Source organism: Anomaloglossus baeobatrachus, chromosome 5 (assembly GCF_048569485.1).
Source record: "Anomaloglossus baeobatrachus isolate aAnoBae1 chromosome 5, aAnoBae1.hap1, whole genome shotgun sequence".
In the NCBI taxonomy this organism is placed as follows: Eukaryota; Metazoa; Chordata; class Amphibia; order Anura; family Aromobatidae; genus Anomaloglossus; species Anomaloglossus baeobatrachus.
The window spans coordinates 168,011,234-168,033,273 of record NC_134357.1 but is presented as its reverse complement, the minus strand read 5'-3'; the positions used below and the strand labels follow the sequence as shown (position 1 = coordinate 168,033,273).

The following is a 22,040-nucleotide window of genomic DNA, read 5'->3' as shown; positions in this document are numbered from 1 at the left end:
CTCTCCACAAAGACCACATGGTGGGTGACATCATGAGTGCAATTTTTCATCCCTAAAAGTAGCGATAAGGCAGCTTTACACACTGCAATATTGTGACCGATATCGCTAGCGAGCGTACCCGCCCCCATCGGTTGTCCGTGGCGCATAACATCGCGTGGACCCGTCACAATACTTACCTGCCTAGCGACGTCGCTGTGACCGACGAACCGCCTCCTTTCTAAGAGGGCGGTTCGTTTAGCGTCACTACGACGTCACACCAGCGTCACTGAACCGCCACCCAATAGAAGCAGAGGGGCGGCGATAAGTGGGACGTAACATCCCGCCCACCTTCTTCCTTCCTCAATGCGGGTGGACGCAGGTAAGGTGAGGTTCCTCGTTCCTGCGGTGTCACACATAGCGATGTGTGCTGCCACAGGAATAAGGATCTACATCGCTAGCTGCAGCAGCGATAATCGACAATAGGGGGGCATGTCACCAATGAGCAATTTTGAACGTTTTTGCGACAATGCAAAATCGCTCATAGGTGTCACACGCAACGACATCGCTAAAGCAGCCGGATGTGCGTCACAAATTCCGTGACCCAAACGAGATCGCTTGAGCAATGTCGCAGTGTGTAAAGCGGCCTTTACTCTAAGCCTTGAAGGAAAACAAAACAACTAAATCTGTAAACAAAATTAATAGAAGTGTTTCCCTCATATTCATGATCTAGACATATACCAGGAAAATCATGAAAGCAACAGTTGTGGCACACCGGTACAGACATGCTGAGCAGCAGTACTTTAACCATGTTACTTTTACTTGACATCTTATATGAGGGGCTGCTGATAAGTCTTTGGCTTTATCCAGAAAGAAAAAAGATCGGATGATGAAACTTTACATTTATTCCACATGCTCTCCACTGATGTCAACACATGTATTACGTCAGTATTCCAAGTTCTATAAGCCTAGCAAAAAGAAGGATTTCAGTTGTGCCTCAAATAAGTAATCTGTAGCAGCCATGACATCAGAAATGGTGTGAAATTTGGTACCCTTGAGGTGTTTCTTCAGGTTTGAAAACAGATGATAGTTGGAGGGAGATAGATCTGGTGAATAAGGTAGGTGGTCAACCAGCTGGAAGCCCAGCTCTGACAGTTTTACCGTGGTCACTTGTGCAGTGTGAGCGGAGGCGTTGTCTTGCAGGAACAAGATTCTTTTGGATAGTTTGCCGCACCTTTTAGCCTTCAGAGATTCCTTCAATTGGTCCAGCAGTTCAATGTAATTCCTTGCATTGATGGTGGAAGCCTTTTGAAGGTAGTCCACTAGCAGCACGCCCTCCTCATCCCAGAACAGAGACACAATCACCTTAGTGGCTGATTTTTGCACCCTGAACTTCTTTGGACAAGGAGAACCCCTGTGCCTCCACTCTTGACTGCTCCTTTTTTTCAGGGTCATATAAAAATCCAAGTCTCATCCACAGTGACCAGTCCATCCAAGAAGTTCTTATCAGTCCAGAAACGCTGACAAATGGACCGGGAAGTTTTCACCCTCATGCTTTTCTGATCTGTTGTCAAACATTTGGGGACCCACTTTGCAGATAGCTTCCTCATGTCCAAATGTTCATGGATAATGACACAAACATGTTCAAAAAGGGAAATCCCCATGATGTCTGCTATTGTTTTAGCTGAAATTTGTCGATTCTCCAGTATGAGGTTGTGCACAGCATCGACGATCTCCGGTACAACAATCAATCTCGGTCGTCCAGGACGTTCTGCATCATTGGTTGGTGCTGAAGTGGCCAGTTTTAAATTTGGCAACCCAATTCTTAACTGTGGAATATGAAGGGCATTGATCCCCCAATGTCTGACATATCACCATAAATATTGTTTGCGGACTTTCCTTGCAGAAACATGAATTTTATCACTCCTCTGCTCTCAGTTGCTGTGAATATCGTATTAGAATCCGCCATTTTGTTTTCCCGCGTGCGTAGAACACTGTTGCCATAAGCAACAAACACAATTTTGAAAACGTATATTAGACACAAGACTCAATCAGCAGCCCCTCATATCGTGTACCTTAAAAAGGAGTCTGCCTACTTTAGGGGTGGGCAATTCATTTTCTCAAGGGGCCACATAAAAAAGACAGTGACTGGTGAGCAGGGCCGAACCAATCAACGGAAATTAATTCAGCTCAATATTAACATTAATTATACTTTTTATTATTATTAATTGTATCACTAATATTGAGCAGAATTAAGTATACAGACATCCCTCTATATATAGTGTGAGCCCCCACACAGCCCCTCTAAATACAGCATGAGTCCCCCACTGTCCTATATACAGCGTGAGCCGCCCCACACTGACCTATGTACAAGGTGAGCCCCCCCCCCACACAGCCTCAAATACATAGCCTCCTATATAAATACACATTTCTGATCCTGACATTGCCTCTTATAGGCATTATGAGCACCCATATAGCCTCCTACATATATGAGGAGGAAACCAGGTGATCCAGCTCTACTGGGGCAAAGTCCGGCATGCACGGATACACTCTGACAGTGCAAGGGTCATTGTGTCATTTTTCACGTCCTAAATAAAATTGCAGCAGTTTTACTATTATTCCGGAAGCTGGATATTTTTTCTTCTTTTTCATACTACATATATGCAAACATTCCACACATGAAAAAAAAAAAAACCAAAACAAAAAAAAAAAAAGAAACATTCTCCCCTCACGCAATCAGCGCTCTTCTATGGTCTCTGATGCAGATGCTCTGCACAACAGACGCGATGAAGTCACATCATTGCGTGTGCTGTGCCTCATGCTGATAGGTGGAAGTCACCAATATCTGCATCTTGAGGATGCAAAACAGCAGTGACATCCGGCATTGGGCAGCGGTGGCGATTGAGGAGGGCACGGTGCAGCCCACTGTTCTTAGCCCTTCGGCTGCAGGCAGGACTGGAGCAGCCAGAGGTCCGGATCTGGCCCGCGGGCTGCACTTTGCCCAGCCATAGTTTACATTAATGTACAACAGTAATAATACAAAATAGTGTAGGATAGTAACAGCTCAAAACTAAAACTAAGGAATATGCCTATTTGTACATATTTGATAAGACTAGGAAGCTTTACAATTAAATTACCTTTGTGCAAAAATCAAATAGTGCTGTAAAATCCCATTTCTTGGAATACGTAATATTGTATGACAGAATTGCTTCCTGAAAAAGAAAGACAAAAGCTTAGAACACAGTGACTGCACAGCAGAGAAAGTGGGAGAATATCACCCCCTGCTGGTCAGAACATGAAAAATCTAATATAACATGTACATTTATTTTATTAGGGGTTTTTAATTTTACGCAATATACCAACACTAAGTAGCAAGTTTTTGTGAAGTGTAAAATGAAATGGTACATGGTTTTCTAAAGGTTTTAAAAATAGAAATCTGAAAATCTTGATGTACTTTAGTAACCAGCCCCCCAGAGTCAGTACTTTGTAGCAGGGCTGTGGAGTTGGATCCAGAGTCTGTGTCCATTTTGGTGGAGTCAGAATAAAATGGACAGACTCAGTCTCCTAAAATATATTATAAATTCGATACAGCGGTTTAAGTCACAAAGAGAAAAAGGTTGTACAGCTCACCTAATCCTGGAGCCCAACCAACCGGACCTAGACAAAAGCGTCAGCAGAACTTGTATCCAGGGTTAGAAAAAAAATCCAGCAATGAAGTCCAGAAGTAAAAAAAATGCAAAAACGTTTATTTGGAAATAGTTAAAAAGTCCATCATGTAAGAATAAAGCCCATAATCAGAACAGATTCTGCACAATCTTCATATATTATGCTGGGGACGCAGGACGCATGCAGTTACGCTGCGGTGCAGAACGCAGCGTAACTACATGAAAATACGCCACGTGGGCACATAGCCTAAGTCAGTATGTGATGAATATGGTTTCATAAGAATTTGGGACAGTTATGAAATTTCCTATAAGGGTAAGTTCACACAGTGCGTTTTTCAGGTGCGTTTTTGCCCAGAAAACTGCATGACTTTGCTTCCCCCAGCAAAGTCTATGAGTTTTCATTTTTGCTGTCTGCACACAGCGGTTTTTTTTTTCAGCTGCTGACCACAAAAACGCAGCATGTCAATTATTCCCGCGTTTTTCATCCATTGAGTGCAATGGGATGTTGAAAGACGCAATGAGAAACGCAAATTGTTATTATAGCTGCGTTTTGGTGCGTTTCTAAGACCAAAAACGCAGCTATAAAACGCAGGAGGTGGGTAGTAAAGTGACATGTACAGGAAGAGGATTCCTTCTGTCAGTAAATACAGAAGCGTGAATCCTCCCGGTACCGTCACCGCCGCTTCCACCTCCAGTCCTGTGCATGTCCGCTTCCGTGCGGTGTCATGTCTGGGTGGGAGGTGGAGGCAGCTGTGAAAACAAAAGTGAACAGTAGAAAAGAAGGGAATTTTGTTACTTACCGTAAATTCCTTTTCTTCTAGCTCCAATTGGGAGACCCAGACGATTGGGACGATTGGGTGTATAGCTACTGCCTCCGGAGGCCACACAAAGCATTACACTAAAAAGTGTAAGGCCCCTCCCCTTCTGGCTATACACCCCCCGTGGGATCACGGCTGCTCAGTTTTAGTGCTAAAGCAAGAAGGAGGAAAGCCAATAACTGGTTTAAACAAATTCAATCCGAAGGAACATCGGAGAACTGAAACCATTCAACATGAACAACATGTGTACCCGAAAAAACCAAAAATCCCGAAGGAAACAGGGCGGGTGCTGGGTCTCCCAATTGGAGCTAGAAGAAAAGGAATTTACGGTAAGTAACAAAATTCCCTTCTTCTTCGGCGCTCCATTGAGAGACCCAGACGATTGGGACGTCCAAAAGCAGTCCCTGGGTGGGTAAAGTAATACCTCAAGTTAGAGCTGCAAAACAGCCCTCTCCTACGAGGAGGCAACCGCCGCCTGCAGGACTCTTCTACCTAGGCTGGCATCCGCCGAAGCATAGGTATGCACCTGATAATGTTTGGTGAAAGTGTGCAGACTCGACCAGGTAGCTGCCTGGCACACCTGTTGAGCCGTAGCCTGGTGTCGTAATGCCCAGGACGCACCCACGGCTCTGGTAGAATGGGCCTTCAGCCCTGATGGAACCGGAAGCCCAGCAGAACGGTAGGCTTCAAGAATTGGTTCCTTGATCCATCGAGCCAGGGTGGATTTGGAAGCCTGCGATCCTTTGCGCTTACCAGCGACCAGGACAAAGAGTGCATCCGAGCGGCGCAGGGGCGCCGTGCGGGAAATGTAGATTCTGAGTGCTCTCACGAGATCCAACAAATGCAAATCCTTTTCATACCTATGAACTGGATGAGGACAAAAGGAAGGCAAGGAGATATCCTGATTGAGATGAAAAGAGGATACCACCTTAGGGAGAAACTCCTGAATCGGGCGCAGCACTACCTTGTCCTGGTGAAAAACCAGGAAGGGAGCTTTGGATGACAGCGCTGCCAGCTCGGATACCCTCCGAAGAGACGTGACCGCTACCAGAAAGGCCACTTTCTGTGAGAGCCGAGAAAGTGAAACATCTTTCAGAGGCTCGAAGGGCGGCTTCTGGAGAGTAACTAGTACCCTGTTCAGATCCCATGGATCTAACGGCCGTTTGTACGGAGGGACGATGTGACAAACCCCCTGCAGGAACGTGCGTACCTGAGGAAGTCGTGCTAGACGCTTTTGAAAAAATACCGATAGCGCTGAGACTTGCCCTTTAAGGGAGCCGAGCGATAAGCCTTTTTCCAAACCAGATTGCAGGAAGGAAAGAAAAGTAGGCAATGCAAATGGACAGGGGGACACTCCCTGTGCCGAGCACCAGGATAAGAAAATCTTCCACGTTCTGTGGTAGATCTTAGCAGACGTGGGCTTCCTAGCCTGTCTCATGGTGGCCACGACCCCTTGAGATAATCCTGAAGATGCTAGTATCCAGGACTCAATGGCCACACAGTCAGGTTCAGGGCCGCAGAATTCAGATGGAAAAACGGCCCTTGTGACAGTAAGTCTGGCCGGTCTGGTAGTGCCCACGGTTGGCCGACCGTGAGATGCCACAGATCCGGATACCACGACCTTCTCGGCCAGTCTGGGGCGACGAGCAGGGCGCGGCGGCAATCGGACCTGATCTTGCGTAGCACTCTGGGCAAGAGTGCCAGAGGGGGAAACACATAGTGCAAGATTGGTCGCAGTTCCAACTGCCCTAAGGAGTCTGCCGCCAGAGCTCTGTGATCGCGAGACCGTGCCATGAAAGTTGGGACCTTGTTGTTGTGCCGGGACGCCATTAGATCGACGTCCGGCCTTCCCCAGCGGCGACAGATTTCCTGAAACACATCCGGGTGAAGGGACCATTCCCCTGCGTCCATACCCTGGCGACTGAGGAAGTCCGCTTCCCAGTTTTCTACGCCGGGGATGTGAACTGCGGATATGGTGGAAGCCGTGGCTTCCACCCACATCAGAATCCGCCGGACTTCCTGGAAGGCTTGCCGACTGCGTGTCCCGCCTTGGTGGTTGATGTATGCCACCGCCGTGGAGTTGTCCGACTGAATTCGGATCTGCTTTCCTTCCAGCCACTGCTGAAAGGCTTGTAGGGCAAGATACACTGCCCTGATTTCCAGAACATTGATCTGAAGGGAGGACTCCTGCTGAGTCCACGTACCCTGAGCCCTGTGGTGGAGAAAAACTGCTCCCCACCCTGACAGACTCGCGTCTGTCGTAACCACCGCCCAGGATGGGGGTAGGAAGGACCTTCCTTGTGATAATGAGGTGGGAAGAAGCCACCATTGAAGAGAGTCCTTGGCCGTCTGGGAAAGGGAGACTTTCCTGTCCAAGGACGTCGACTTCCCGTCCCATTGGCGGAGAATGTCCCATTAAAGTGGGCGCAGATGAAACTGCGCAAACGGGACTGCCTCCATTGCTGCCACCATCTTCCCCAGGAAGTGCATGAGGCGTCTTAAGGGGTGCGACTGGCCTTGAAGGAGAGAATGCACCCCTGTCTGTAGGGAACGCTGCTTGTCCATCGGAAGCTTCACTGTCGCTGAGAGAGTATGAAACTCCATGCCAAGATATGTTAGTGATTGGGTCGGTGACAGATTTGACTTTGAAAAGTTGATGATCCACCCGAAAGTCTGGAGAGTCTCCAGCGCAACGTTCAGGCTGTGTTGGCATGCCTCTTGAGAGGGTGCCTTGACAAGTAGATCGTCCAAGTAAGGGATCACCGAGTGTCCCTGAGAGTGCAAGACTGCTACCACTGCTGCCATGACCTTGGTGAAAACCCGTGGGGCTGTCGCCAGACCAAACGGCAGGGCTATGAACTGAAAGTGTTCGTCTCCTATAACGAAGCGTAGAAAACGCTGGTGCTCTGGAGAAATCGGCACGTGGAGATAAGCATCTTTGATGTCTATTGATGCTAGGAAATCTCCTTGAGACATCGAGGCAATGACGGAGCGGAGGGATTCCATCCGGAACCGCCTGGTTTTCACGTGCTTGTTGAGCAGTTTTAGGTCCAGAACAGGACGGAAAGAGCCGTCCTTTTTTGGCACCACAAACAGATTGGAGTAAAAACCTTGACCTCTTTCCTGAAGAGGAACAGGGATCACCACTCCCTCTGCCCTTAGCGAACACACCACTTGCAGAAGAACATCGGCTCGGTCGGGATGTGGGGAAGTTCTGAAGAACCGAGGCGGAGGACGAGAACTGAACTCTATCCGGTACCCGTGAGACAAAATGTCTGTTACCCACCGGTCTTTGACCTGTGGCAGCCAAATGCCGCAAAAGCGGGAGAGCCTGCCACCGACCGAGGATGCGGAGGGAGGAGGCCGAAAGTCATGAGGCAGCCGGCTTGGAAGCGGTTCCTCCGGCTGCTTTCTTTGGGCGTGAGTGAGTCCGCCAGGAATCTGAGCTCCTCTGCTCCTTCTGAGTCCTTTTGGACGAGGAGAATTGGGTCCTGCCCGAACCTCGAAAGGACCGAAACCTCGACTGTCCCTTCCACTGCTGAGGTTTGCTTGATCTGGGCTGGGGTAAGGAAGAGTCCTTACCCTTGGACTGTTTAATGATTTCCGCCAATTGCTCACCAAACAGCCTGTCTTGAGATAATGGCAAACTGGTTAAGCATTTTTTGGAAGCAGAATCTGCTTTCCATTCTTATAACCATAAGGCTCTGCGTAAAACCACCGAGTTGGCGGACGCCATTGACGTACGGCTGGTAGAGTCCAAGACCGCATTGATAGCGTAAGTTGCAAACGCAGACATTTGCGAGGTCAAGGACGCCACTTGCGGCACTGATGGACGTATAAATCGAGTCCACCTGCGCCAGACCAGCTGAAATAGCTTGGAGTGCCCACACGGCTGCGAATGCTGGAGCAAACGACGCACCGATAGCTTCATAGACAGATTTCAACCAGAGGTCCATCTGTCTGTCATTGGCATCTTTAAGTGAAGCCCCATCTTCCACTGCAACTATGGATCTAGCCGCAAGCCTGGAGATTGGGGGGTCCACCTTTGGACACTGGGTCCAGCGTTTGACCACGTCAGGGGGAAAGGGATAACGGGTATCCTTAAGACGTTTGGAGAAACGCTTATCTGGAGAAGCATGGTGTTTCTGGACTGCTTCTCTGAAGTCCGCGTGGTCCAGAAAAGAGCTCAATTTACGTTTGGGATACCTAAAATGGAATTTCTCCTGCTGTGCTGCTGCTTCCTCCGCTGGAGGAGAAATATCCAGCAGTCTATTGATGGCCGCTATAAGATCATTCACCATGGCGTCACCATCAGGGGTATCCAGGTTGAGAGCAGTCTCAGGATTAGACTCCTGATCACCTATTTCTGTCTCATCATACAGAGAATCCTCCCGCTGAGACCCTGACCAGCGTGATGACGCCGAGTGTCTCTCCCAGCGAGCTCGCTTAGGCTGCCTGGGACTGTCGTCCGAGTCCGAGCCTTCAGCCTGTGATGTCTGGGACCCCCTTGGAGCACGGATTAGTTCCAACTGAGGGGGGCCTGAATCAGCAGTGCCCATGGTCTGGGTGACCGGCCTGGACTGCAAGGTTTCTAGAATTTTTGTCATAGTCACAGACATCTTATCAGCAAAAACTGCAAACTCTGTCCCCGTCACCGGGGCAGGGTTCACAGGCGTCTCTGCCTGGGCCACTACTAGCATAGACTCCGGCTGACGAAGTGGCACAGGGACCGAACATTGCACACAATGGGGGTCAGTGGAACCTGCCGGTAGATCAGCCCCACATGCGGTACAGGCAGCATATGAAGCCCGTGCCTTGGCACCCTTGCTTTTTGCGGATGACATGCTGTTGTCTCCTCAGAGCAATATAGGGGTATAAGCCAAGAAGCGACCGTACAGTGCAATATATATATATGTACAAACAAAGGTACACAAAACACTGTGGCACTAGTGGGGTCAGCACTTAGGTGCTGCTTACCGCCCGCCTAATAGCGGGTGTGTGGTCGCCAGAATCCCCTGTCTGGGTCTCCCAGGGCTATGTCCGTTCTCCAGCTCAGACTGCGTGCAGGAATGGCTGCCGGCGTCCTGTGAAGAGGGGCGGGCCGTGGGCGTGTGCAGACAACGAGCGGGAAACTGGCGTCCCACTGTGCCCAGTGAGAGGGCTGGAGTATGTAAATAAGACTCCAGCCCTCGGCGCTGCTATTGTACAGCGTCTCTCCCCTGCCCTGACTGACAGGGCTGGGGGCGGGAACGAACGTAACTAGGCCGCAGAAGCCGGGGACTAGATTTATCAGCGCTGCCGTCGTAAAAGCACGGTCGGCGCAAAGTCCCCGGCGCACTACAAGTCTGAGCCGCGCCGCTGCCTCCATGGCGGCCGGCGCGGTCGTTCCCCACATAAACTCACTCAGCTAAGCTGCAGTGAGTAAAACCCAGGCGCACAGCGCTACTGTCCCCGGCGCACTAGAACGCCCAGCAACGCTGGAGTGTGTCTGTGCCTGTCTGCACGGGGACACAGAGTACCTGAATGTTGCAGGGCCTTGTCCCTGATGGTACCCAGCTCCGTATCCAGCAGGATCTCCGGGTCTGTGGATGGAGCCCGGCCTCAGAGTCTGGAGGCCGGTAAGATCCCACTTCACCAGAGCCCTCAGGGGGATGGAGAAGGAAAGCAGCATGTGGGCTCCAGCCTCCGTACCCGCAATGGGTACCTCAACCTTAACAAACACCGCCAACGAAAGTGGGGTGAGAAGGGAGCATGCTGGGGGCCCTTAGTATGGGCCCTCTTTTCTTCCATCCGATATAGTCAGCAGCTACTGCTGACTAAACAGTGGAGCTATGCGTGGATGTCTGACCTCCTTCGCACAAAGCTTGAAAACTGAGCAGCCGTGATCCCACGGGGGGTGTATAGCCAGAAGGGGAGGGGCCTTACACTTTTTAGTGTAATGCTTTGTGTGGCCTCCGGAGGCAGTAGCTATACACCCAATCGTCCCAATCGTCTGGGTCTCCCAATGGAGCGCCGAAGAAAAAAAAAAAATATGTCATACTCGCGTGTCTCCAGACTCCCGGTGCCATGTCCGCTCCCAGCTCCTCTTCCCGGTACCGCCGCTCCGGCTGTGTGCAGTCACCCCGGGTACGTATGCCTTCAGGACCTGGCGATGGATCACCTGATGCAGTCACCTGACGCGTCAGCTGATCGTAAGTCTCGGGTTGACGCCGGCGCCCAGCTGGTTTAACCTATCAACGGATGCTGTCAGGAGACTTCATCACTGATTACAGACAGCTCCTGCAGCGATGGGACTGGATCAGACTCGCTCTAGGAGCTGCCGGTAATCAGCACATAAGTGAGTATTTTTTTTTTTTTTGCACTGATGCATCAGCTGATTATATAAACGGCTTTTATACAATCAGCTGATGTGTGATGTGATTCAGACCCTTGAACCTGACATCATCTGATCGTTTTGCCTTCCAGCAAACCGATCAGATGATATTGGATCCGGATTGGACGGCGCGGGACCCTTGACCCAGGCTTACTGCGGTGGGGGGGGGGGGGGAATTCTTTATTTCAATAAAGATGGAGTCACTAATTGTGTTGTGTTTTATTTCTAATAAAAATATTTTTCTGTGTGTTGTGTTTTTTTTTTTATCTTTACTAGAAATTCATGGTGACCATGTCTAATATTGGCGTGACACACCATGAATTTCGGGCTTAGGGCCAGCTGATAATATAAAGCTATACCTAACCCCATTATTACCCAGCGAGCCACCAGTCACCAGGGCAGCTGGAAGAGTTGGATACAGCACCAGAAGATGGCGCTTCTATGAAAGCGCCATTTTCTGCGGTGGCTGCGGACTGCAATTCTCAGCGGGGGTGCCCAGAAAGCATGGGCACCCTGCACTGTGGATTCCAATCCCCAGCTGCCTAGTTGTACCCGGCTGGACACAAAAATTGGGCGAAACTCACGTCATTTTTTTTTTTTAAATTATTTCATGAAAAAAAAAAAAAAAAAAAAAAAAAAAAAAAAAAAAAAAAAAAAAGAAGAAGGGCTTCCCTATATTTTTGGTTCCCAGCCGGGTACAAATAGTCAGCTGGGGGCAGCCCGTACCTGCCTGCTGTACCCGGCTAGCATACAAAAATATGGCGAAGCCCACGTCATTTTTTTTTTGTTGGGGGCAAAGAAATCCTGCATACAGTCCTGGAAGGAAAAATGCTGAGCCTTGTAGTTCGACAGCTGCTGTCTGCTCTCCTTCATACACTATTGGATGCAGCTTGCTGAGCCTTGTAGTTCTGCAGCTGCTGTCTGCTCTCCTGCATCCACTAGTGGATGGAGCATGCTGAGCCTTGTAGGTCTGCTCCCCCTGACTCTCCCTCCAGCATACAGTCCTGGATGGAGCATGCTGAGCCTTGTAGTTCTGCACCTGTCTGCTCTCCTGCATACACTAGTGGAGAATGAAGAACATATGGAAGAAGGAAATGACATCAGACCTTTTTTTTTTTTTTTTTTCAACAATCTTTAATGGCAATGTTCACAGATAAAAAAAAAAAACACCGCAGAAAAACACAGAAAAAAACGCAGCAAAACGCACCAAAACACGGTAAAAACGCATGCGTTTTTTCCATGCATTTTTAAAGACGCTGCGTTTGTAGCGCTAAAAACGCACAAAAACGCAGCGTAAAAAAAAACGCAGTGTGTGAACTTAGCCTTATGGTCGGTTCTATTCCTGATCTGAGGATCTCTGCTTTTTTTGTGATAAATCATTTCAGTTTCATGATATACGTAGTGATGTTATAATTTTACTACAGGAAATTCCAAACATGATTCATGTACAGTTGAAACCAGAAGTTTCCATACACTATCTAAAAAGACACATCTGCAAGTTTTCCTCACTATCTGACATGAAATCAGAATAAACCTTTCCTGTTCATTCATGTGTGTTATGATTCGGGCTTCCCCCAAGCCTCGAACCGCTTCTGCCCAGTCCTCATCCCCTACACCGGTGTCGGATGACTCTCTGGCGCCACCTGTCCGCCACTCCAGGCGCTTCACTGCTAGGCATCAGGTGTCCAGGGTCTTGGGTCATCCTGAGCCTAAGTCCCCGTTTTGCCCTACCACGCATGCGCAGGTTCCCACTGCCTCTCCAGGCTCTAAGCACGGGATTCCCACTACTGCGCATGACGTCACCAATGACGCGGCAGCTCCTGATTGGCTATCGCGGACGTCACTGGTGATGCTGCGGCCGCTGATTAGCCGTGGCTAGCGCCATTGCCATCTGGCGTCTGGTTTGGGGTGGGGCTTAGGCCATAAAGGATCCTGGACGACGCCCATGGCCGCGCAAGTGTCTTACTTGCTCAGTGACACATTGGTACAGAGCAGTCTGTAGCAGCCACATGCACTATTAGTCCTATAGTGTGTGTCTGACAGGGCTGCTAAAGTCATTAAAAGCGGTAGGGAGGGCTAGGCGTCAGGTGCCCGTTGCGCCAAGATTCGTGACAAGGCACACCCAGGGTTAGCTAACCCACTCCTGTCCTACCTTTCCATCCATACCAAGGCAGCTCAGTGACGTCACTGGGCTGCGTCCTGCAGGTCTCCCTGTGCTGCCAACAGGGGAGGTCCTATACTCAGTGGTGTGCTGTGAACACCACAGATTGTGTTTGTTGTTTTTGTGTCTCTGAATTTGTGCCGTCCGGCTGCCTGTCTCTCTGTGGCTTTGTCATCTGCCAGGAGGACCTCGGGAGATGATTGAGCTATTAGTTTTGCTTTCCCGCCACATAATAATGTGTAATTGTTGTACTCATCTCACTCGACCAGTTTTCCCCTGCTATGGGTTCATCAGGAGTGGCAGATTTATAAATCAGATGTTCGGACCGGGAAGAGTCTTCCACACAATGTCTGGTTCATCTTTGTGTGCAATTTCCAGATACTTGAAGTTGCCTTGTTCATCTGTACATACAATTAGGCTGTGTGCAAACGTTGCGTTTTTTACCGCGGAAACGCTGCGTTTAGAACCGCAGCGTTTCAGTGGCAAATTGCATGCGTTCAGCTTTCCCAGCAAAGTGTATGGGAAAGCTGAAAAATCAGTGCACACGCTGCGTTTCTTTCCGCAGCGTTTTGGATGCCAAAAATCGGTGCGGAAAGAAAAGCAGCATGTCACTTCTTTTGTGCGTTGTGGCTGCGTTCTCTCCCCCATTGAAATCAATGATGTGGGGTCAGAACGTAGCTACACCGCATGGACCTGCTTTTTTGTTGCGGTCCGCGGCCTTTGTCGGCACGCCAGAACGCAGGCATTTACCTGGAAGTGAGGTCAAGAGGTTTCCTGTTGACCTCACTTCCAGGCAAGCCCCCGGTGTCACCAAAGTGCTCGCCCCGACCCCCGACCCCCCTCCCGAAAATCCAACATGGCCGCGCGCACAGTAGCGCACCGGCCGCCCTGCTCCTATGATTTCTGTCGCATGTGCAATAACACATGCGACAGAAAAATGCCCCCCAGGCCCTGCCCGGTCACCCCCTATTCCCCCGGTATTCCCCCTCACCTGTCCGGTCGCAGCGCTGATCCCCCGCGGCCCCCTCCTCCTTCACAGCAGACGCCGGCCGGTCACATGAGCAGAGCAGCTGACAGCCAGCACTGTGTTCAGTGTGAGCTGTGCTGGCTGCTTGGCAGTCTGCAGCTGTGACCCGGGGAGAGTGGGTGCAGATTTTTGCACCCACTCTCCTCAAATGGAGGGTCTGCCCTCCTAGAAAATGGGGGATACGTTTCCTGAACGTGTCCCCATATTCTAGAAGGTCCAGAGGCGACGTGGGACATCCAAATCGATTTCTGCGGACCCATTTTTTTTATTAAATTGGAGAACAAGGGAATGATTTGGGGAGTGTTTTTTCTAATAAAACATTTTTTGTTGTCTTTTTTTGCTTTTGTTTACTTTCAATTAGTTATGTCTGGTATCTAATAGACGCCGTGACATCACTAATTGCTGGGCTTGATGCCAGGTGACATTACACATCTGGTATCAACCCCATTTATTACCCCGTTAGCCAACGCACCAGGGCGCGGGATGAGTTGGGGCGAAGCGCCAGGATTGGCGCATCTAATGGATGCGCCACTTCTGGGGCGGCTGTGGCCTGCTATTTTTAGGCTGGGAAGAGTCCAATAACCATGGCTCTTCCCACCCTGAGAATACCAGACCTCAGCTGTCAGCTTCACCTTGGCTGGTGATCTAATTTGGGGGGACCCCATGTTATTTTTTTTTTATTATTTTTATTTATAAATAAAAAAAAAAAAAAAAAACCTGGGGAGCCCTCCAAATTGATCACCAGACAAGATGAAGCTGCCAGCTGTGGTTTGCAGGCTACAGCTGTCTGCTTTACCCTGACTGGCTATCAAAAATAGGGGGGACCCCACGCCATTTTTTTTTTGTTTTTATGATAAAAACTAGGCTAGGCACCCTTTAGTGCCACATGAAAGGTACTAAAGGTGCCAGCTTAGAATATGCAGGGGGGGGGGGTGGGACGTTGTATATATATTTGACCTCCATTGACGCTTTTTAGGCTGGATGCCCACAAATCGGGGTTTGCAGCGTTTTGGGCGCAGATTGTTTTCCCTGCGTCCATGACGCTGCGTTGTGCAGTAGAAGCACAGTGGAAGGATTTTTAGAAATCTCCTGCCCACTGTGCTTCTTTTCTCCGCAGCATAAACTGACCTGTGGCGCAGCTTCCCGAGCCTCAGCATGTCAATTTATGCTGCGTAGATGAGTGTTCTCTGCAGGTAGCATAGAGCTCCACAGCAGCCTGAACCCAAATCGTGGGCATGGGCAGCTGCGTTCTCCCGTGGGAAACACTCACATCTCTGCAGGAAGGCTGACACTGGGTACTAGACGCCGTGTCGCTGGATCATGGCCACATAGCCCAACAGTGAGAATATTGTTGCTACAGCTACATTTTGGGGGAAGTAGCTGTGGATTCAAAATGATTAATATACTCCTGAATAAAATCCTTGAGGGGTGCAGATTCCAAAATGGGGTCACTTGTGGGGGTTTTCTGACGTATAGGTACCCAAGTCTTAAAAAACGCACCATGAAAAACGCATGAAAAACGCATGAAAAACGCATGCGTTTTCGATGCGATGTTTCTCAAAAAGAATTGTTTACAATTCTCCCCTCTGCCAGAGGGTGCGTTTTTTTCCGCGCGGAAAAAAAAGCAACGTGTGCACATACCCTTATACACAAGTATAAACAAGACAAGAATTTTCAGCCATCATACCGCTCAGGAAGGAGATAGGTTCTATGTACCAGATAAGAATGTGCTTTGGTCAGACATGTGCATATCAACCCAAGAACAAAATCATAAGACCTTGTGAAGATGCTGGCGGAAGCTGGTAAGATTGTGTTATTATCCACAGTGAAACAAGTACTGTATTAACATGGGCTGAAAGGAGACTGCCAGGAAAAAAGCCATTACTCCAAAAGACATAATAACAGATTAATGTTTGCAATGCACACAGTAACAAAAATCTTAAATTATGGAGAGATGCCCTGTGGTCTGATGAAACTAAAATTGAACTGTTTGGCCATAACGACTAGTGTTACATTTGGAGGACAAAAAGGATAACATTTTGAAGCCTAAGAACACCATCCCAACTGTGAAACACGGGGGTGGCAGCATCATGTTGTGGTGTTCTTTTGCTGCAGAAGAGACCGGTACACTTTACAAAATAGATGGGATCATGAGGAAAGAAAATTATATGGCAATACTGAAGCAACATCTCAAGACATCAGCAAGGAACTAAAAGCTTAAGTGGAAATGGGTCTTCCAAATGGACAATGACCCGAAGCATGCTGCTAAACTGGTTACACAGTGGCTTAACCGCTTCACGACATATGACATACTGGGCACATGGATCGTGTCAGGTTAATCCCTGCCAGCTGCCGTAGGTAGCCGGCAACAATGTCTGCACATGTCAGTTGATTTGCTTGTTAACCCCTTAGAGTGCACTGTGAAAATGTCACAGTGCCCTGTACATTCCAGCTGTGGTAAACACTTTACCGGCAACATCGGAAGTCACGTGATGTGATCACATGGATCCGATGGTTGTCATGGTAGCACAGGGTCATGTGATGACTCCTGTGGCCATCATGAGTCAGTTCCTCTCACAGTTAGCAGAGCGCCGGGTGCGAGGAAGAGCAGCTTTTCTGCAAATCAGAGCAATGCTGTTCTGATCTACAGAAAATGAGCGATCAGACTGCTGATTCTTATAGTCTCCTAGGGGGACCAAAAAAAACAAAAAAAAAAAAAACAACATTTTAAAAAGAATTTAAAGTTTAAAATTACCCGCCATTGAAAATTAAGGGGTTAAAAAACTAAAAAATATGCACATATTTGGTATTGCCGCGTTCAGAAACGTGTGATCAAAATATAAAATCAATGAATCTGATCGGTAAATGGCGTATCGAAAAAAAATATAAAAAAAAATACAAAAATGCTAAAATTAATTTTTCGGGCGCGCAAAATTTTGCGCAAGATGCAATAACAGGCGATCAAAACGTAGCATCTGCGCAAATAGTACATTAAAAACACCAGCTCGAGACGCAAAAAAAAAAAAAAAAAAGTCAGAGGCATAAAGTGCAAAAAGTGAGAATGCTACGGGTCACGGAAAATGGCGCAAAATAAGTGCTCCTTTTTGGGACAAACTTGTGAATTTTTTTTTTATTTTTTTAACCCCTTCAATAAAAGGGTAAACTTATACATGTTTGGAGTCTACGAACTCATACTGACTAGAGGCATCACACCGACACATCAGTTTTACCATACAGTGTACACTGTGAATAAAATATCCCAAAAACAATCAGGCAGTCACACGTAAGAAATTTTTTTTGCTGTTTTCCAGTACACTATATGGTAAAACTTATTGTTTTTATTCAAAAGTATAATTCGTGCCGCAAAAAAATATGCCCTTATAATGGCAAGATTGATGGAAAAATAAAGTTACGGTTCTCGGAATAAGTGGAGAGGGAAAAAAAAAAATCTCCCAGAGGTGAAGGGGAAGGATAAAACAGTAAATGTTTTGGAGTGGCCATCACAAAACCCTGATATCAATCGTACTGAAAATTTATGGGCAAAGCTGAAAAGGCCGGTGCGAGCAAGGCGACCAACAAGCATGGCTCAATTGCACCAGCTCTGTCAGAAGGACTGGGCCCAAATTACTACCAACTATTGTGAGAAGCTTGTGGAAGGAAAGCCAAACCAATTGACCCAAGTCATACAGTGTAAGGGCAATGGTACCAAATACTAATGAAATGTATGGAAACTTGACTTTGCAGAAAGCAATACAAATGCATTAAAACATTATCTCTCATTATTCTGGCATTTGGTAACTTGGTAATTTGGTAAATGATTTTGGTTTATAATTGACCTAAAAAAGGAAAGGTTTATTCTGATTTCATGTCAAAATCAGGGAAATTGAGGAGTCTGTTTGGCTTACCGACTCCACAGCCCTGCTGTGTAGGACCACCTTATGCTTCAAGTCTTTTGGGGTATGTCTCTACCAGCTTTGCATATCTAGGAGGTCGAATTTTTGCCCATTCTTCTTTACAAAATAGCTCTAGCTCTGTGACCCAAACCAATCCATTGCAGTTTAGGGTCATTGTCCTGCTGAAGGTAAACCTATGCCCCAGTCTCGTCTTTTGAGGCCTCTAATCCCGCAGGATTGCCCTGACCCTAAACATACTGCCAGAGCTACAATGGATGATTAAGGCCAAAGCATCTTCATGTGCGTCAATGGCCCAGTCAAAGTCCCATAGCGAACCTGTGACAAGACAGAGAGCTATTTTACAAAGAATGGGCAAAAAAAAAAACAAAAAAAAAATCAGCCTCTAAATGTACAAAGCTGCAAAGCTGGTAGATACTGTAGATACCTCAAAAAAGACTTGCAGCAGTAATTGCAGAGAAAGGTGGTGCTATAAAGTATTGACTCAGGGGGCTGCCTACAAATGTGTCACAATGTTCAGATTTATCATTTCCTTTACACTTCTCATTCTTGCTACTTAGTGTTGGTAGATTACATGAAATCCCAATAAATTACAGTTAAGTTTGTGGGTGTAACTTGAAGAAAAAAAAAAATGTGGAAGACTTCACAGGGTATGAATATTTGTCACGGCGCTAAAATATTTATTTGAAATAGAGAGAGATATATATTATATCACGTGTACGTGTGTGTGTGTGTGTGTGTGTGTGTGTGTGTGTGTGTGTGTGTGTGTGTGTGTGTGTGTGTGTGTGTGTGTGTGTGTGTGTGTGTTTGTGTTTATTTTAAATTTTTGTTAACTTTTTTATTTTACTAGGTCCCCTAGGGGGACTATAACGATCAGCAGTCTGATCGCTCTTCTATTTCTCCAGATCACAGCTACACAGCTGAGATCTGGAGAAAAGTGGCTTTACTCTCACACACTGCCCTCTACCGGCAGTGAGAGAAAGTGCCTCATGATAGCTACAGGAGTCATCACATGATCCTGTGCTACCATGGCAACCACCGGAAGTCACATGAGTTCCGATGTGGGTGGGCAAGTCATGCTAATGTCGACACGCTGTTACAGCTCGCTGTCAGATTTTGGCAGCGAGATGTAAGGGGTTAATAGGCATGGGTGGAACATGATTACACTCGCGCCTGGCAAGTACACAGGTCAACTGATGAAATCGCTGTGGACTGCCCACGACAGTCCGCGGGGATTAACCTCTCACGATCCATGACTTACCCAGTACGTCATAAGTCGTGCAGAAGTTAATATTAGTTGATAGAGCCGTATGAATGTTTTTTGTTTTTATTTAACTTTTTTGTCATGCACGCTCAATTAAAACATGGCGTTTACTGTCCATGTCATACGTTCTCAGATATCTCACTTTTACAGATGCAGCAATCCCAAGATTTTTATTTGTTTTCCTTTTTAAAATTGAGAAAAAGTGGGGTGATGTGATAAGTATTAAAGAAGGGAATTTTGTTTACTTACCGTAAATTCCTTTTCTTCTAGCTCCAATTGGGAGACCCAGACAATTGGGTGTATAGCTTCTGCCTCCGGAGGCCACACAAAGTATTACACTTAAAAGTGTAAAGCCCCTCCCCTCTGCCTATACACCCCCCCCCGTGCATCACGGGCTCCTCAGTTTTGGTGCAAAAGCAGGAAGGAGGAAACTTATAAATTGGTCTAAGGTAAATTCAATCCGAAGGATGTTCGGAGAACTGAAAACCATGAACCAAGAACAATTCAACATGAACAACATGTGTACACAAAAGAACAACAGCCCGAAGGGAACAGGGGCGGGTGCTGGGTCTCCCAATTGGAGCTAAAAGAAAAGGAATTTACGGTAAGTAAACAAAATTCCCTTCTTCTTTGTCGCTCCATTGGGAGACCCAGACAATTGGGACGTCCAAAAGCAGTCCCTGGGTGGGTAAAAGAATACCTCGGTAAAAGAGCCGTAAAACGGCCCCTTCCTACAGGTGGGCAACCGCCGCCTGAAGGACTCGCCTACCTAGGCTGGCATCTGCCGAAGCGTAGGTATGCACCTGATAGTGTTTCGTGAAAGTGTGCAGACTCGACCAGGTAGCCGCCTGACACACCTGCTGAGCCGTAGCCTGGTGCCGCAATGCCCAGGACGCACCCACGGCTCTGGTAGAATGGGCTTTCAGCCCTGAAGGAACCGGAAGCCCAGATGAACGGTAGGCTTCAAGAATCGGTTCCTTGATCCACCGAGCCAAGGTTGACTTGGAAGCCTGCGACCCTTTACGCTGGCCAGCGACAAGGACAAAGAGCGCATCCGAGCGGCGCAGGGGCGCCGTACGAGAAATGTACAGTCTGAGTTGTCTCACAAGATCTAACAAGTGCAAATCCTTTTCACATTGGTGAACTGGATTAGGACAAAAAGAAGGTAAGGAGATATCCTGATTGAGATGAAAAGGGGATACCACCTTAGGGAGAAATTCCGGAACCGGACGCAGAACTACCTTATCCTGGTGAAACACCAGGAAGGGGGCTTTGCATGACAGTGCAGCTAGCTCAGACACTCTCCGAAGTGATGTGACTGCCACTAGGAAGACCACCTTCTGCGAAAGGCGTGAAAGAGAAATATCCCTCATTGGCTCGAAAGGTGGTTTCTGAAGAGCCGTTAGCACCCTGTTCAGATCCCAGGGTTCTAGCGGACGCTTGTAAGGAGGGACTATGTGGCTAACCCCCTGCAGGAACGTGCGTACCTGCGGAAGCCTGGCTAGACGCTTCTGAAAAAACACAGAGAGCGCCGAGACTTGTCCCTTAAGAGAGCCGAGAGACAAACCCTTTTCCATTCCGGATTGAAGGAAGGACAGAAAAGTGGGCAAGGCAAATGGCCAGGGAGTAAAACCCTGATCAGAGCACCAGGATAAGAAGATCCTCCACGTCCTGTGGTAGATCTTGGCGGACGTTGGTTTCCTGGCCTGTCTCATAGTGGCAATGACCTCTTGAGATAACCCTGAAGACGCTAGGATCCAGGACTCAATGGCCACACAGTCAGGTTGAGGGCCGCAGAATTCAGATGGAAAAATGGCCCTTGAGACAGCAAGTCTGGTCGGTCTGGTAGTGCCCACGGTTGACCCACCGTGAGATGCCACAGATCCGGGTACCACGACCTCCTCGGCCAGTCTGGGGCGATGAGGATGGCGCGGCGGCAGTCGGACCTGATCTTGCGTAACACTCTGGGCAGCAGTGCCAGAGGAGGAAAAACATAAGGCAGTCGAAACTGCGACCAATCCTGAACTAATGCGTCTGCCGCCAGAGCTCTGTGATCTTGAGACCGTGCCATGAATGCCGGGACCTTGTTGTTGTGCCGGGACGCCATTAGGTCGACGTCCGGCGTTCCCCAGCGGCAACAGATCTCCTGAAACACGTCCGGGTGAAGAGACCATTCCCCTGCGTCCATGCCCTGGCGACTGAGAAAGTCTGCTTCCCAGTTTTCTACGCCCGGGATGTGAACTGCGGAGATGGTGGAGGCTGTGGCTTCCACCCACAGCAGAATCCGCCGAACTTCCTGGAAGGCTTGACGACTGCGTGTGCCGCCTTGGTGGTTGATGTATGCCACTGCCGTGGCGTTGTCCGACTGAATTCGGATCTGCCTGCCTTCCAGCCACGGCTGGAACGCCTTCAGGGCTAGATACACTGCCCTTATCTCCAGAACATTGATCTGAAGGGAGGACTCTGGCGGAGTCCAGGTACCCTGAGCCCTGTGGTGGAGGACCGCTCCCCACCCTGACAGACTCACGTCCGTCGTGACCACAGCCCAGGATGGGGGCAGGAAGGATTTCCCCTTCGACAAAGAAGTGGGACGAAGCCACCACTGAAGGGAGGCCTTGGCTGCCCGAGAAAGGGAGACATTCCTGTCGAGGGACGTCGACCTCCTGTCCCATTTGCGGAGAATGTCCCATTGAAGTGGACGCAGATGAAACTGCGCAAATGGAACTGCCTCCATTGCTGCCACCATCTTCCCTAGGAAGTGCATGAGGCGCCTCAAGGGGTGCGACTGGGCTCGAAGGAGAGATTGCACCCCTGTCTGTAGTGAACGCTGCTTGTCCAGCGGAAG

General features: G+C 48.4%; 1 protein-coding gene across 3 annotated transcripts in view; it reads right to left on the bottom strand.

Annotated features, from left to right (window-relative positions):
- PARG (poly(ADP-ribose) glycohydrolase) overlaps positions 1 to 22,040 on the bottom strand; it is a 303,202-nt gene that overhangs the window by 220,155 nt on the left and 61,007 nt on the right. For all 3 annotated transcript variants that reach the window (XM_075349011.1, XM_075349012.1, XM_075349013.1), the window contains one exon: positions 3,114 to 3,188. In XM_075349011.1, the coding sequence (XP_075205126.1) occupies positions 3,114 to 3,188 (75 nt within the window). The remainder of the gene's footprint in view (positions 1 to 3,113; positions 3,189 to 22,040) is intronic.